The 14,211-nt window shown below is 52.5% G+C and overlaps 2 protein-coding genes across 26 annotated transcripts in view; one reads left to right on the forward strand and one right to left on the reverse strand.

Annotated features, from left to right (window-relative positions):
- The first annotated feature begins 735 nt into the window (after nucleotides 1-735).
- Nucleotides 736-9,133, forward strand: GPX3 (glutathione peroxidase 3). 2 transcript variants are annotated; one of them, XM_065545937.1, is made up of 5 exons: nucleotides 736-886; nucleotides 5,474-5,627; nucleotides 7,034-7,151; nucleotides 7,573-7,672; nucleotides 7,958-9,133. In XM_065545937.1, exons 1-5 carry the CDS (start codon nucleotides 800-802, stop codon nucleotides 8,048-8,050), a joined length of 552 nt encoding a protein of 183 aa, XP_065402009.1. In that variant the 5' UTR covers nucleotides 736-799; the 3' UTR covers nucleotides 8,051-9,133. The 2 variants fall into 2 exon arrangements, with proteins under 2 accessions (XP_065402009.1, XP_005558346.2); XM_005558289.4 differs by having other exon boundaries at nucleotides 8,051-9,133.
- Nucleotides 9,134-10,053: 920 nt separating this feature from the next.
- Nucleotides 10,054-14,211, reverse strand: part of TNIP1 (TNFAIP3 interacting protein 1) — a 57,832-nt gene continuing 53,674 nt past the window's right edge. For 5 of the 24 annotated variants that reach the window (XM_065545934.1, XM_065545930.1, XM_065545933.1 and 2 more), the window contains 4 exons: nucleotides 13,786-13,977; nucleotides 13,126-13,246; nucleotides 12,421-12,517; nucleotides 10,054-10,851 (listed from right to left, as the gene is read on the reverse strand). In XM_065545934.1, the coding sequence (XP_065402006.1) occupies nucleotides 10,836-10,851; nucleotides 12,421-12,517; nucleotides 13,126-13,246; nucleotides 13,786-13,977 (426 nt within the window). In that variant the 3' untranslated portion in view covers nucleotides 10,054-10,835. Of the gene's footprint in view, nucleotides 10,852-12,420; nucleotides 12,535-13,125; nucleotides 13,247-13,785; nucleotides 13,978-14,211 lie in introns of all 24 variants that reach the window. The other 19 variants (XM_073994612.1, XM_005558295.4, XM_045395011.2 and 16 more) reach the window with 5 other exon arrangements.

Genomic DNA, 14,211 nt, shown 5'->3' on the forward strand with positions numbered 1-14,211 from the left:
GCATTTCCATGGTCTTCATAGAATTTAAGCCTAAAAATAAACAGTTTTCCTTGAGTTTTTGGGTCTTCATTTCTGAAGACTCTCATGTCACAGAAACCTTTAATTAAATAAATCTGTTATGCTTTTTTCTTGCTAACCTGTCTTTTGCTACAGGTGTGTCAGCTGTGACCCTTATGATGGGGAGGAAAGGCACCCCACCTTCTCTGTCCCTACAGTCCCAGTGCCCTAACCAGACTGGGGTTTTCAAAATCCCGGGACACCCACTCTTTGTTTCTTAAGCACTAAACCTATATATAGTAAATGTTTCTGGAAGTTTAACTTCAGATCTTGCTGAAATTTTAAACCCTCAATTTCCAGAGGACCATCGCAAGGTGTTTTTAAAGCCTGGATAGGAATAAGGAATGCTTCCCAGAATGGAGACTTCCAGCAGTTCTTGGGTGCTATTAGCCCCCTTGCCTTCGCTGTAACGGAGACCGCTGTGCCTGCCTCCATTCGCACTTTGGAGCCAAAAGAGGAAGGGACTGCCTCCCACGTCCACAGGGACCTGACTTCCACCTCTCTGCCCAGATTTGCTTATGTCACTGTCGCCCCGGGCCGGGGAAGGGGGAGCTGAGGGCAAGTCGCGCCCGCCCCTGAAATCCCAGCCGCCTAGCGATTGGCTGCAAGGGCCCCGGCTTGGCCGCGGATTGGTCACACCCGAGGGCTTGAAAGGTGGCTGGGAGCGCCGGACACCTCAGACGGACGGTGGCCAGGGATCAGGCAGCGACTCAGGCGCCCCTGAGTGTGCCCCCAGCCCGCCATGGCCCGGCTGCTGCAGGCGTCCTGCCTGCTCTCCCTGCTCCTGGCCGGCTTCCTCCCGCAGAGCCGGGGACAAGATAAGTCGAAGGTGAGTGAGCCTCCGGGCGGGGGGCCAGGAGAACAAACCTAGCCCCTCGGTGTCCAGCGCTTAGTGCAATGCACCCCTTTTCCCAGGCTCCCCGCCAGATGGGCGATCCCCAGGTGCGAGGGACCCCCTGAACCCTTTTGCCGCCGCGACCCCGCCCCCGACCGTCGTCGTCTTGTAGTTCCATCTGTTGGAGAGCTGAAACCTGGTGCTTCAGGCGGGCAGAATGACTAAGGGAGGAAGGTCTCTTTCCCCCGAGCTCGCACTTTCTCCCCACTGCCACCTCGGGGATCGCCTTGCTACATCTATGTCACCTCCGTGCCTGAGCTGCTCCCCTTCAGTAGGACCTGAGAGGGAGGGCGTCACAGAAAAAATGCCTGGCGTCTGGGTGGGCTGTGCAAGTTCCAAGGGAGACAGACAACGAGAAAGGGGAGAGGCAGCTGGGTGAGCCTGGTCCTGAAGAACTGCTGTGGGCGCTCTTCTAGTCCAGGAATGATACAGGCGGGTAGAAATGGCCACTTGGATTCAGGGCATTGGTAGAAGAGGCAGAGATCAGTGCTAGAAAGAGCTCTGGAGTGGCAGTGCCGAACATTCAGGACCCTGAGTCCTTACCTGTTCCTGGACCCCCGTTTCTCCATCTGCAGGGGGGAGTTTGGGGGTGGGAGTGCATGGGGCACAATGAAGCTGAGGGCCTCAGAGGGGATGCTTGGAGAAGCTGAAAAATCCACAAGCTGTTCTCTGCAATTTCCTCCTCCGGGGCAGCCTCACTACCCAGGACCCACTGTCATTAGCCTGAGGAAACCTGGTAGTTGGAGAAAGCTGGGGACTGCTAATTCAGAAGGAGAGGTAGAATTCTCTGGAGCCTCGGTCTATTTCCAGCAGGTGTGTGGCCCATACCTGGAGTGGGGATATTGAGGCCAAGAGCGGGAAGAGCCAGCATGCTGATCTCCTTGGACAGTGTGTGCCGGGGTGGGCTCTGTAGACCTCTCCTCTACCCACTGAGTGGGAGTGGGTGGGGAAGGAGGCAGAAACCAGGTGTAGGGATAGACTCAAAGAGAGCAATTTCTGTCTCCAACCTCCCAACACGAATAACTCACATTTTTGCAAGCTCTGAGCTTGTGTTTCTAAAATCCTCTGGGCCTTCACTTTAATTAAGATCTTACGAGTCTAGGAGTCCGTTTCCAAAATTCTATCCACTTCTCAGGAAGCCCATTGCAAGCACAGGCTTCCTTCCATGTTACTCACCCCCTTTCTGTCCTCAGCCTAAATCCCATTAATCAGCCTCTCCTTGGAGTCAGTCTAAATGGATGTGAAGCCACTTTGTCCAAGCCCCCTCCTTTTTTATCCATCCCTGTTCATAATCCCCAACTCAGAAGGCATTTTCCAGGTCAGGAATGGGGTCGATTTTCAACACTGATGTTGGGGGTGGGCCATAGACAGGCCAGCACCATGGAGTGAGTCCCAACCTCTCAGACTGGGGAGGGTCAAAGAAGGTACGAATTGGGCCCTGCCTCAAGAAGGCTAGTGGGGAGAACCTGGACTCTATGAATAACTCATCATAGCTATGTCTTCTCTGCAGAACTCTGGGGAGGGATAAATGGACTCAGAGAGAATAGGATGGGGATGGTCTAGAAAAGTTTTAGGGTGAGGTATAATCATATCACATACAACTAGTCAGGACTTGCTGGCTAATGAAAGCCTGGACATGCCCATCTCTGCTCCCAAGTTCTTACAGTTGAGATGTCTTAGCTCTGGGTTAGGACCCAACCACTCATCTCACCCCCAACCCCAGGGTAAAGGGATAGGGTTATGGGGCATGTGGAGAATGGAATGGATGAAAGGGGACTCAGCCCCAGAGAGGTGTTTGCCTCCTACCAATTCAAAGGAAGAGGCTAGGGAACAGATGGGGTCCTCCTCTTCTTGCTGCATCCCCTCCCCAGTCCAACTTCAGGCTGCCCAGGCTCCTTGTCTCTACAAAAGGACTGCAGAAGCCGGAAAGAGTGACAACTGCTGACGTGCATGGGATCCTAGTAACCGCTGGTTTCTAGGTGACTAAACCTGACAGAGAGAATCATGGAACCACAGGCTGACAGAGTTAAAGGGCCTTTAAGACAGCCCTGAACCTGACTCCATCTTACAATGGAGGAGCCGGAGCCCCAGGAAAGGGGGTCACATGGCATCAGAGACACAGCAAAGCCCAGCACTCAGGTCTCCAGCCTCCCAGACCACTTCTCACAGATCATATTGATAGCAGTGGTAAGACAGGAGAGGAGAAAGACACAAGACCAGCAGCCCCAGCCAGCCAGAGTCCTGGCTGAGTCCCATCATCCAACTTTCAAGCCACCAGAACCCTCCTCTCTTGCCCAGCTATGGGAGGATTGAGGCACTGTCATGGCCTCTCCCCGTTATCTCCTTCAGCCACTGTTTCAGATGCAGTGCTCTGGGATTCCATGTGCCCAGAGAAGGGAAGGGGACTCATAGAGGACTGAGTTGTAGTGGTCAGTGGGGAGCACAGCTGTGGCTTCTCCACCCGTGGGCCACCTTCTGACCCCCACTATCCCTTGACATGGGATTTTGTTCCAAGAGATTCTATGCCTGTTTTGTTCTGCCAATAGATTCTCCCAACCGTTCTGGGCAGCAGCATGCTTATCTCCCTGGACATTATATGCCCGGACAGTGAAAGTGACTTGCTCAGAGCCACGCAGCCAGCAAAAACCAGAAGCGAATGAAATAGGGTTCTCCTTGCCACACCCCCAAACTGAAACTGTGCCCAGAAGCTGGTCCTTCTGTTTACAAGCTCCCATTATTAGGACAACCTGTCATCTCTTTTTCTTCCATGTCTCGGAGTTCATTTTTGGGTCATGGCAGAGTTAAAAAAGTGAACAGGCTATAGAGATGCCCGGCTTTCTGGCCACTAGACCTTTGTGGCGGTCTAGGGTATATGTGTTGTGCCCCAGTCTGTCTGCATTTTAAGGTGGAAATGGCCCCAGCTGGAACGAGGAGCTCCAGGAGCAGGAGGAATGTTGATCTTAGGTCTTGGGCCTGCCTCCAGCACCCACCAAAAGTCACAGGGTGTGGAATATTAGACTCATGTAAAGCAGGAAGTTTGCACCAGTGCCAAGAAGAGAGCTTGCAGCTGCCAGGGAATGGCCTGGCGGAGGAAGCGCAGCCTCGCCCGGCTCAGCAGGCCTGCTTCATGACAGAGGTATCTCTTCTGCATCCTGTGCAGGGGCCACACCCTGCCAGCATGGATCACTCCCTTCACCTGGTCAGGCCCAGGTTCCTTGCCTCAACAGCAAGTTCTCCAGAACTGAGGGGAAGAGAGGGAGTGAATTTGCTGTTCTAACTCCAGCCATCTGTCTCTGCCCTCTCCTGGTCTATAATGCTGCTTTGCATTCCATTTGTTTATCGTCTGCCCACCTTTCAAAGGATATCAAGGCCACAAAGGACCTTAAAGATCACCTTATACAATGGTTTCAAGGTTTTTCCTTTCCCATCACGACCAGCCCACCTGCCAAATTATGTCAATGATGCAATGACAGACATCCTTTCAAGGGTAGTCTCAGAGTTTTGTTGTCTGTGTCAGGGATGAGGTAGAGGCAGAGTAGGCTCATAAGCCACATCCTACTAGCCAGCAGTGAGCCCAGTCCCCCCTTTCCCACTGATCATGATCCTATCAAGCCATCATGGTTGACCTGGTTGAAGAGTTGGTTCGGTTCAAGGTTCTCATTTTATAAACGAGGAAACTCAGGTCCGAAGAAAAGAAAGGGTCAGTCCAAGACCACACAGGGAGTTAATGGCAGACGGACGTGGAGCCCAGGTCTCCCAGCCCACAGTCCACTGTACTCTGTCCCTCCTTGTCCTGGAGGCTGACTGTGAGCAGCAGCTGGGGAGGGAGGAAGGCATAAGGGTCATCACCAGCCTGCTCAGGCCCGGAACATTAACACCTGCAGGTATTGTTGCTTTTCCCTACCTTGCCCAGCCCTTTCCCCCATGCCTGGCTCTCAGTCCTGCTTCCCTATTTGGTAACAACAGCCTCATCTTTCCTGTCCTCCAGATTGGGAGCCTCTGAATGACCATGTCCATACTGCCTCTGCCTCCTTTCTGTTCAGTTTTTCCTTCACACTGGCCTAGTTCAGGCTCTCATCCTCAATGGCCTGGAGTATCCCAACAGCCACCCGACCAGTCTCCATCAGCCCGTCCAGGAACCCAGCCATCAGCTTTAGGGCAGTCTCCCTAAATAACTTCAGTAAATATTCTGAAGTTGACATGTGATGTGGAAGTAATTAGCAAAGTAAGTCATTCTCTAGGGTTCCATAGCACTCACTTATTAAGTGCTTATTAAGCACTTAAGCACTCACGTATTAAGCACTTAATAGTAAGCACCTAATAAGCACTTATTAAGTGCTTTCAAAATCATTATCTTACACAAGGAATTAGGAGACCTCAGTGCTAGTCCAGTTCCAATTCTCGGGGATGATTTTGAGAAAGTCACTTTCCCTGTTGGGATCTTTCATTCTTTTGAAAATGGAGATGTCCAAGTTCCCTTCCAGCTCTAACTGCTCCTTTTATGGCCTTTCTGTGTTCCAGATGGACTGCCATGGTGGCGTGAGCGGCACCATTTACGAGTACGGAGCCCTCACCATTGATGGGGAGGAGTACATCCCCTTCAAGCAGTACATTGGCAAATACGTCCTCTTTGTCAACGTGGCCAGCTACTGAGGCCTGACGGGCCAATACATTGGTAAGAGCCCACCCTTCCTCCCTGCTTTATTTGGGGCTGTATGGCATATTTCAATCACAGGATCTTTTCTGGTGCACAGGGGGAAGGGTGATGGCAATCATGAGAGTCCAAGCCCCTTTTCCCAGCTCCACCGTGTTCTGTGGTTTTGTGAAGATGATTATATAAGCCTGAGGTCTGATTGCCTCTGGACATGTTCTAGGAGATTCCCAGTTATCTGTCTTCATCTCTGGGCACCTCAACCACCCTAAAGGCAGAGGGATGGAGATTCGGTTTGTGATTAGAGCTCCCTTTGGCTGGAGCATGAGATGGTAACTGGAGCTCCATCTTGCTGAGAATGTCTCATTTTCCCTCAGCCCCATCTGCTTTGGTGCTTCTCTTGGCAGCTCTCTGGAACTCTGGCCTCTGGCAAATTGCCTTGAGGCCCCAGAGTGTATGCATGGTGTAGTGGGATGAAGGGGCAGGCTACATTTCTAATGCCCATTCTAAAATAAACTTTGAAGATGATCTAGTTTAGCCTTCCCCCCTTCTCAATTTACAGATAGGAGACCAAGACTCAGAGTGAAACACAACTTAAGCAGAGTCAGAAAGCTATTAGTGGCGGAATGGGGCATTTGGCCCAGGTTTCATGATCTCCTGATATGCTTACTCCTTTCTCCCTAGCTGGGGTAGAATACAGAGGCTAGGGGAGCAGGCAACCAAAGGCAAGCGACAGCACCCAGGGGAAAACGCTCTGGGGCTGAGCAGTCTGCTGGCAGGGGGTCAGGGAGGCAAGGACAATTTGACCCTCTATGCTCTGCCTGGCAATCAGGCGAATTCCCGTAAGCGGAAGGACGGTGGTCGCGTGGTCCAGTGGCTGTGAGTGCTCTGTCTGGGATGCTTCTCTCTAGCCTTGGAACAGAGCACAGTGCGTTTGGGCAAGAGATGGGCTGGGTGCTGCTGCAAAAGAGACCAGGGGACACTGAGGAAACTGGGGAGCTGGGCCAGGGCCTCATCTGTGTTCCTGATTTGCCAAAGATTATGGGAGGGTTGTAACCTCACCCCAAAGGTCTCTGCCTTGTATCCAGGGATGCATAGTTCTTGCTCCAGGAAACTCAATCCTGAGGGCCCTGAATGAGTGCTCCAATTGGCCCAGGTGGAGGGCCTTGGCAATGGGCAGGTGACTGACAGCTGATTTGAGGAAGGGTATTCTTTTCCCCCAAACCTCCAATCCATCCTGATTTAGAGTCAAGAGGATAGGACCTGAGTCCCAGCATTGCTGTGAACTCACTGGTGATCTTGGGCAAGTCCCTCCCTTTCTCGGGCCTCAGTAGTTCCAGTGGCACAGCAGGTGAGCTGGGGGAGTGGTGTGGATGAGACAGAGCTCCTTGCCAGGATACTCCCATGTCTGCTCTTTCTCTTTGGCCCAGAACTGAATGCACTACAAGAAGAGCTTGCACCATTTGGTCTGGTCCTTCTCGGCTTTCCCTGCAACCAATTTGGAAAACAGGAACCAGGCGAGAACTCAGAGATCCTTCCCAGCCTCAAGTGAGTGCTCACTCAGCATCCTAAGAAAGCACCTCTCACATGGCCCATGTGTCTTGTATCAACCCCAATCCATGGTGAACATTTATCAGCCACCAAGAACCACTCTCCTCTTCTAGGATCCCCAGTGAAATGAGGGAATGGAAGGGAAGGGACAAAAGAGGGAAAAGGACAGACATGACTAGTTGTGATGTGCATCTGCGGGGAGCACCGAGGTGGGGGGACACTGAAAAGGGACCAGGCTGGAAAGGAAGACCGCGGACTCACATTATGCCTACACCCACTGCACATTCACTGGCTCCTGCTTCCCACTGCGGAATAAATCCAGACCCCCAACACCCCCCTCCCCTGTTCTGTCCCTTCCTCTCATTTCTGAGCCCTGTGCCCACCTCCTTGGAACCCACCTAAGAACATTCCTCAACAGGTATGTCCGACCAGGTGGAGGCTTTGTCCCTAATTTCCAGCTCTTTGAGAAAGGGGATGTGAATGGAGAGAAAGAGCAGAAATTCTACACTTTCCTAAAGGTGAGTGAGCTCCCACCTGTGTTGGCTGGGACTGCAGCCCCTCTTGGCTCCAGTCCACACCATGAAGGCCATGCCACCTCCCCTGCTCCTGGGCTCTTAGGGAATTTCTTGGTATCTATTGTTCCAGCTAGAGGGCTCTGCAGACCCTGACTATTGGCCCATTTTACAGGAAAGGCCCAGAAGGAGGACCCAGAGTGAACATACTAAGGGTTTCACAATCTTCTAGAGCCACAGCTGGCACTGGCAGTCAGTCTTCTAACTCCCAAACTGGGGCTCTTTTCTCAGGGCCAGGCTGTTCTCCCACCCCAGGAAGGTCTAGGAAGGAAGAGGGTCGGGTGGCCTCAAGCAAGGTTGACACTCCTCTCATCCCTGCTCTAGAACTCCTGTCCTCCCACCTCGGAGCTCCTGGGTACATCTGACCGCCTCTTCTGGGAACCCATGAAGGTCCACGACATCCGCTGGAACTTTGAGAAGTTCCTGGTGGGGCCAGATGGTATACCTGTCATGCGCTGGCACCACCGGACCACGATCAGCAACGTCAAGATGGACATCCTGTCCTACATGAGGCGGCAGGCAGCCCTGGGGGTCAAGAGGAAGTAACTGAAGGCTGTCTCATCCCATGTCCACCATGTAGGGGAGGGACTTTGTTCAGGAAGGAATCCGTGTCTCCAACCACACTATCTACCCACCACAGACCCCTTTCCTATCACTCAAGGCCCCAGCCTGGCACAAATGGATGCATACAGTTCTGTGTCTGTACTGCCAGGCATGTGAGTGTGGGTGCATGTGGGTGTTTACACACAGGCCTACAGGTGTGCGTGACTGTGTGTGTGTATGGGTGTACAGCCACGTGTCTACCTATGTGTCTTTCTGGGAATGTGTGCCATCTGTGTGCCTGCAGCTGTGTAATGCTGGAGAATAACCACCTTTCTCTCCAGTTCTCCATTCCAATGATGATAGTTCACTTACACCTAAACCCAAAGGAAAAACCAGCTCGAGGTCCAATTGTTCTGCTGTAATCGATACCTCAACCTTGGGGCCAGCATCTCCCACTGCCTCCAAATATTAGTAACTACCACTGACGTCCCCAGAAGTTTCTGGGTCTACCACACTGCCCAATCCCCAACTCCTCCTTCCTGAAGGGCCCTCCCAAGGCTACATCCCCAGCCCACAGTTCTCCCTGAGAGAGATCAACCTCCCTGAGATCAGCCAAGACAGATGTGAGAGCAAGGGCCACGTACCCCATGTCAGGGGTGGCGTCTTCATGAGGGAGGGGCCCAAAGCCCTTGTGGGCGGACCTCCCCTGAGCCTGTCTGAGGGGCCAGCTCTTAGTGCATTCAGGCTAAGGCCCCTGGGCAGGGATGCCACCCCTGCTGCTTCAGAGGATGTGCCCTCTCCCCTCACTGGTCCATTGGCATGAGACTCACCCCCTGTCTGCCCAGTAAAAGCCTTTCTGCAGCAGCTGAGCCTACTGTGTGTGGTGCTTTTTCAATGGTGGCTGCCCCCGCCTGGGTGGGGAGTGAGGAGGAGAAGGTGGGGCAGGGTAAAGTGGGGAGGATGAGAAAAGAACAAATACAACAACAAAAACTTTTTACAGTGGGTGCAAAGGTAACTGTGGTTTTCGCCATATGGCAAAATCCAAGGCTACCTCCCCACCCCACAATTCTCCGAGATCAGCCAAAGCAGAGTGCAAGGACCACATAACCCTGTCAGGGGTGGCATCTTCATGAGGGAGGCCCCCTCCGCCACAAAAAAGGGGCAAAAATCACAATTACTTTTGCAACAACCTAATAGCTGGGTGCAGTGGCGCACTCCTATAGCCCCAGCTACTTGGGAGGCTGATGTGGGATTTTGAGGCTATAGTGCGCCGTGACTGAGTCTGTGAATAGCCACTGCACTCCAACCTGGGCAACATAGTGAGACTGTCTCTTTAAAAAAAAAGAGAGAGAAATTAGAGAATTTGGGTCTCTGCTTTTGGCTCCTACCTTGGCCCACTCTGCTTCTGTCACTCAGCATTGGGAATTTATAAAACCAGTTCTGATCTACTCTCATTCCCTCCCACAGTTCTTCAAGTCAGTTAAGATGAGGTGTTCCGTTTGACAGATGAGGAAACTGAGGCTCACAGAAGGGCCGCGCCTTGCCCCAGGTCTCCTGATGAGTGAGGGGCAGGACTGGAATTTAAACCCAAGTCCCCTGATTCCTGGCCTAGGCTCCTTCGACTGTCCCTGGTTGCCCTACCCTCAGGGAGGCCCTGATATGTCACCATTACTCAAGAGAAAGTAAGAAAAGGAAAGGAAGAAAAGGGGAACAGAAGGAGGGACCCAGGAAAGCAGGGGGTTGATAGGGGAACATTAGTGCATAAATGAACATGAGTCAGAATGTTGATCTTCAACTTGGATTTATGTCCATGATTCGTGCAAATAGCTATCCAGGGATGGACAGCCACCCTAATCTGGGCTTCTGGCACCACAGGCCTCCAGCTGCAGGGTCCAGGGTCTGAACCTCAGGGCCTGGCAGCTTCAGGCTGGGGCCCCTCATCGGACCTGGCTGGCATGACCTTCTCCCATCTGCAATGGCTTCAGCAAGGCTACTGTGAGTGGAGGTGGAGAAGGCCCCAGAGCCAGAACATCCATCATTCTCTTCTGTTCCGGAAACAAACCCACACTTCCCACAGCTCCTCACAGAGGGGTAGGGGTGTGCGTGGGGCAGGTCCTGCTAGAGCTTGAAGCAAAAATTAAACACACACACAAATTGGTCATGGCACCAGAGGGCCTGAAACCATTTCCAGGAGATTTTGAAGGAAGGGGATCTTCACTGCACCCCACTCTTAGGATTGCTGCTCCTGGAGGCTTCTGCAACAGATGGCAGGTCAAAGCTGGACGAGGCCTCTCTCCACTCAGCAGCAGGGAAGTGAGTTTTTCCCAGTCACTCCCATCAGAGTACAAATGAAAGCCTTCTGGGTGGAGCCTCCCCAGTCTTGTAAACAGCTCGGTTCAGGGACTGGTGTACAAGCTGGCCACCCATCTCAGCCTCTCATCCAGCTGAGGCTCTGGCCACACCGTGCAAGTGGCTTCTAGTTTTTCAGCAATCTGAGGTCAGCTGGCTCTGCAAGATGAAGGTGGAGCCAAATGACACAATCTGGTCTCACTGAGGCCTCTCACGGTCATTTTTTGGAGACTCTAAATAAACAAAAATTTTGAGGACTTCATGATTATGTGGTCGAGTGAGTTTCAAAGTCTCTTATGGAATGCAATACGGGAACAGTGAAAATAACAGCTAGGGTTACGGGGTGCTACCAAGCGCCAGGGCTAAGTACCTTAGGTACGCTGGTCATGTAATCTTCCCCCAGCCCTATGAAGAAGGCAGGTTATTACCCCATTGTAGAAGAGGGAACTGGGACACTAAGAGGTTTTGAATGACTTGCTCATAGCTCCAGGTCCAGGAAGTAGTGGGGCTAGGATTTGAACCCAATCTGGCTCCAGATCCCGGAAGTGGAGCAGTTCTGGGGAGGGAGCCCCTCCCCTTAAACCAACCTCTACCACTCATCAAAGCAGCCTCTAAGGGGTTCCACTGAACTCGTGGGGCTCTTCAGGGAAAAACAGAAAATGACCGAGCAGTCCAATCCTTTCTTCCAAACACCAAATCCTCCAAATCACAACCCCTCCAAGGTATCCATCCCATGGCCTTTACTCACACACCTTCTGCAAAGGGACACTCGCTACCTCCCAGAGCTGGTTCCATTTCTGCACAACTGTGTCCCTTAGAAAGTTCCTCTTCATGCTGCGATGGACCTGACCTCCCTGTCATTCCCACCCACTAGTTATAATTGTGTTCCCAGAAGTCCCACAGGCGAGGCAGTGCCTTGTGTCCCATGAGAGCTCTGCAGGGAGCAATGGCAGTTGCTAAGGTCCCAGTCTTTTGACGAGTGGACACAACTCCCGGCCCTTCAGCCTTTCATGGTGGACACCATGGTCAGGGGAGCTTTTCAAACAGAAATATGGTCATACCACTCTGCCTTAAAAATGTCCAGTGACTACACATTACGCTGAGGATAAGACCCAGGCCTCCCACCAAGCTCTGCAGGCCTGCACGGTCAGGGCCTGGCTATATCCTGAACCTTGCATTGCCCCTCTCTTTCCCCACCTTGTTCTTGGCTCCAGCCACACTGGTCTTCCCTCTGATCCTCAAATCGGCTTCCCTACTTCCCCTCCTCCCACCAAGGCCTCTGCATTTGTCGTGTTCTCTGCAAAAGCATGACACTCCTACCTCTCCACCTAACTAGTGCCACTCATTCTGAGAGTCTCAACTCAAATGCTGCCGCCTATGGGAAGCTCTCCTAAGCCCCCAGTCTAGGTCGGCTTCCTCTGCTATTTTCTCCCACAGAAACCTGCTCTTCTTCCTTTAGGGCACTCGAGTGCAGCCTGTCTGTGTGGTGTCTGTTTAGCCATTTCTGCCTCCCTCATTAGACATTATGCTGTATAAGGGCAAGGACCGTATCTGCTTCTGTTCTCTTGGCATCCATAGCACCTAGCACAATGCCTGGCATTTAGATAATGCACTAGAATGAATGGTTTCAGCCCCCCTCACTCTGTGGCTGCCATCGCTCTCCATTCAACACTGTTTTGAAAAGCTGGGCCTCTCCTCCACCAAGATTAGAAAGTAACAATATCACCCCAGACTTAGGCAATGCTGGCAGATGAGCCGTTATCTCCCCCAGGGAGGACCAAGACTCAGGACTCGGGGCTCACCTGGTTCTGTAGGCCTGGCTGTGGGAGAGTCCATCATTTGGGAGCTCTGATTTGGATTTCGAACCCCTCCACAGGGTAGACGCCAGGTGTATTCCGGCTGCGACAAAACTGGTGCTTAATAATCAATAACCACACCCGAAAATTACAATAGCACCTACTGTGCCAGGACAATACTAAATCTATATTAGTCAAGTATAAGTGAATCTTTATAACAACTCAGGCTGGCACTCCCATTTCACAGGTAAGGAATCTGAGGCTCAGAGGGGATAACTTGCTGAAGGTCATCCAGCAAGGAGAATGGCTAAGCTTGGATTTGAATCCAGGTCTTTCTAAATCCAGAGCCAACCTCTTAAGCGCCGTACTATACTCTGGTGTTTAAAGATGTGTACCAAGAATGTTCATATGGGAGAAGCTGAAAAGGAGGCCAGCCAGGAGGTTTCCGTAATGGTCCAGGGGAGAGCTGGGACACCTAAGGTGGGGCTGTGGCAGAGGACTGGGGAAAAGTAATAGCAGATCTTTGGAGGAAGAATGGTAAGAAGGGAAAAGAGGCCAGGCGCAGTGGTGCACGCCTGTAATCCTAGCACTTTGGGAGGCCGAGGCAGGTGGATCACCTGATGTCAGGAGTTCGAGACCAGCCTGGCCAACATGGAGAAACCCTGTCTCTACCAAAAATACAAAAAATTAGCCAAGCGTGGTGGTGCATGCCTGTAATCCCAGCTACTTGGGAGGCTGAGGCAGAACAGCTTGAACCTGGGAGGCAGAGGTTGCAATGAGCTGAGATCACGTCACTGCACTCCAGCATGGGCAAAGAAGAGTGAAACTCCATCTCGAAAAAAAAAAAAAAGAAAAGAAAAAGGGAAAAGAAAATAAAAAAAGAGAGAGAGGAGGAAAGGAGGGGAGGGGAAGGGAGGGGACAGGAGGAGACAGGAGGGGACAGGAGGGGAGAGGAGGGGAGATGAGGGGAAGGAGGGGAGTGGAGAGAAAAGGGAAGGAAAGAGAGAGAAACATGGTGAGGCTCTGGAACCTGGTTACATGCGGAAGTTATAAGAAAAAGCAAACCCAAACTCTGATACCCCTGGCCTGGGGCCTGGAGGGAGTCCTCCTTCCTACCCTGCACTGTTACTCAGCCTTCTCTGTCCTACACCAGTGACCCTGAACAGCTGTGGGGCAGCCTGCAGGATGGTGGCCAGATCCCTGCCCCTGGGTAGCAGGCCAGAGCCAGGCCCTGGACACCCACCTGCCACCATGGTGCTGTTTAGCTCAGAAGGATGCAGTTTCTGACCCCCTCACTTAACCTTCCTCTCTGGAAGGTGTCTGGGGCAGCCTCTGTGTGTGCCCTGGAGCAAGGGAGGGACACAGACTCACCAGATGGAAGAGGCGGGAGTTGGGGAGTGGGGGCGGGTGCTCCATGGCCATGGGGGGAGGTGGGTAGCGGATCTGGGACCAGTCCTCAAAGCCATGGTGTGGCACCATGGCTGGCATGGGCGGGTAGGCGTAGGGGTAGGCCCCGCAGAGATGTTCCGGGTGGGGCTCCACGTGGTAGCGCTCTCCCGAGGCCTGCAAGAAAGGCTCACATCTGGCTTTGGCCTGCAACAGGCTGTACGGGACACCCACCTCATCACCGTATCTCTAATTAGAACGTTAGCTCTCTGAAGGCCAGCAGGCTAGGTACCAAAGGCTGGTACGTGGTCATGAAAGGCTGCTACATGGGTACAGAAATCTGGATACATGGGTATAGAAGGCTGGATATATGAGCATGGAAGGCTGCATGGGCATGGAAGGCTGGGTACA

This window comes from Macaca fascicularis, chromosome 6, assembly GCF_037993035.2.
Source record: "Macaca fascicularis isolate 582-1 chromosome 6, T2T-MFA8v1.1".
NCBI classification, from domain to species: domain Eukaryota; kingdom Metazoa; phylum Chordata; class Mammalia; order Primates; family Cercopithecidae; genus Macaca; species Macaca fascicularis.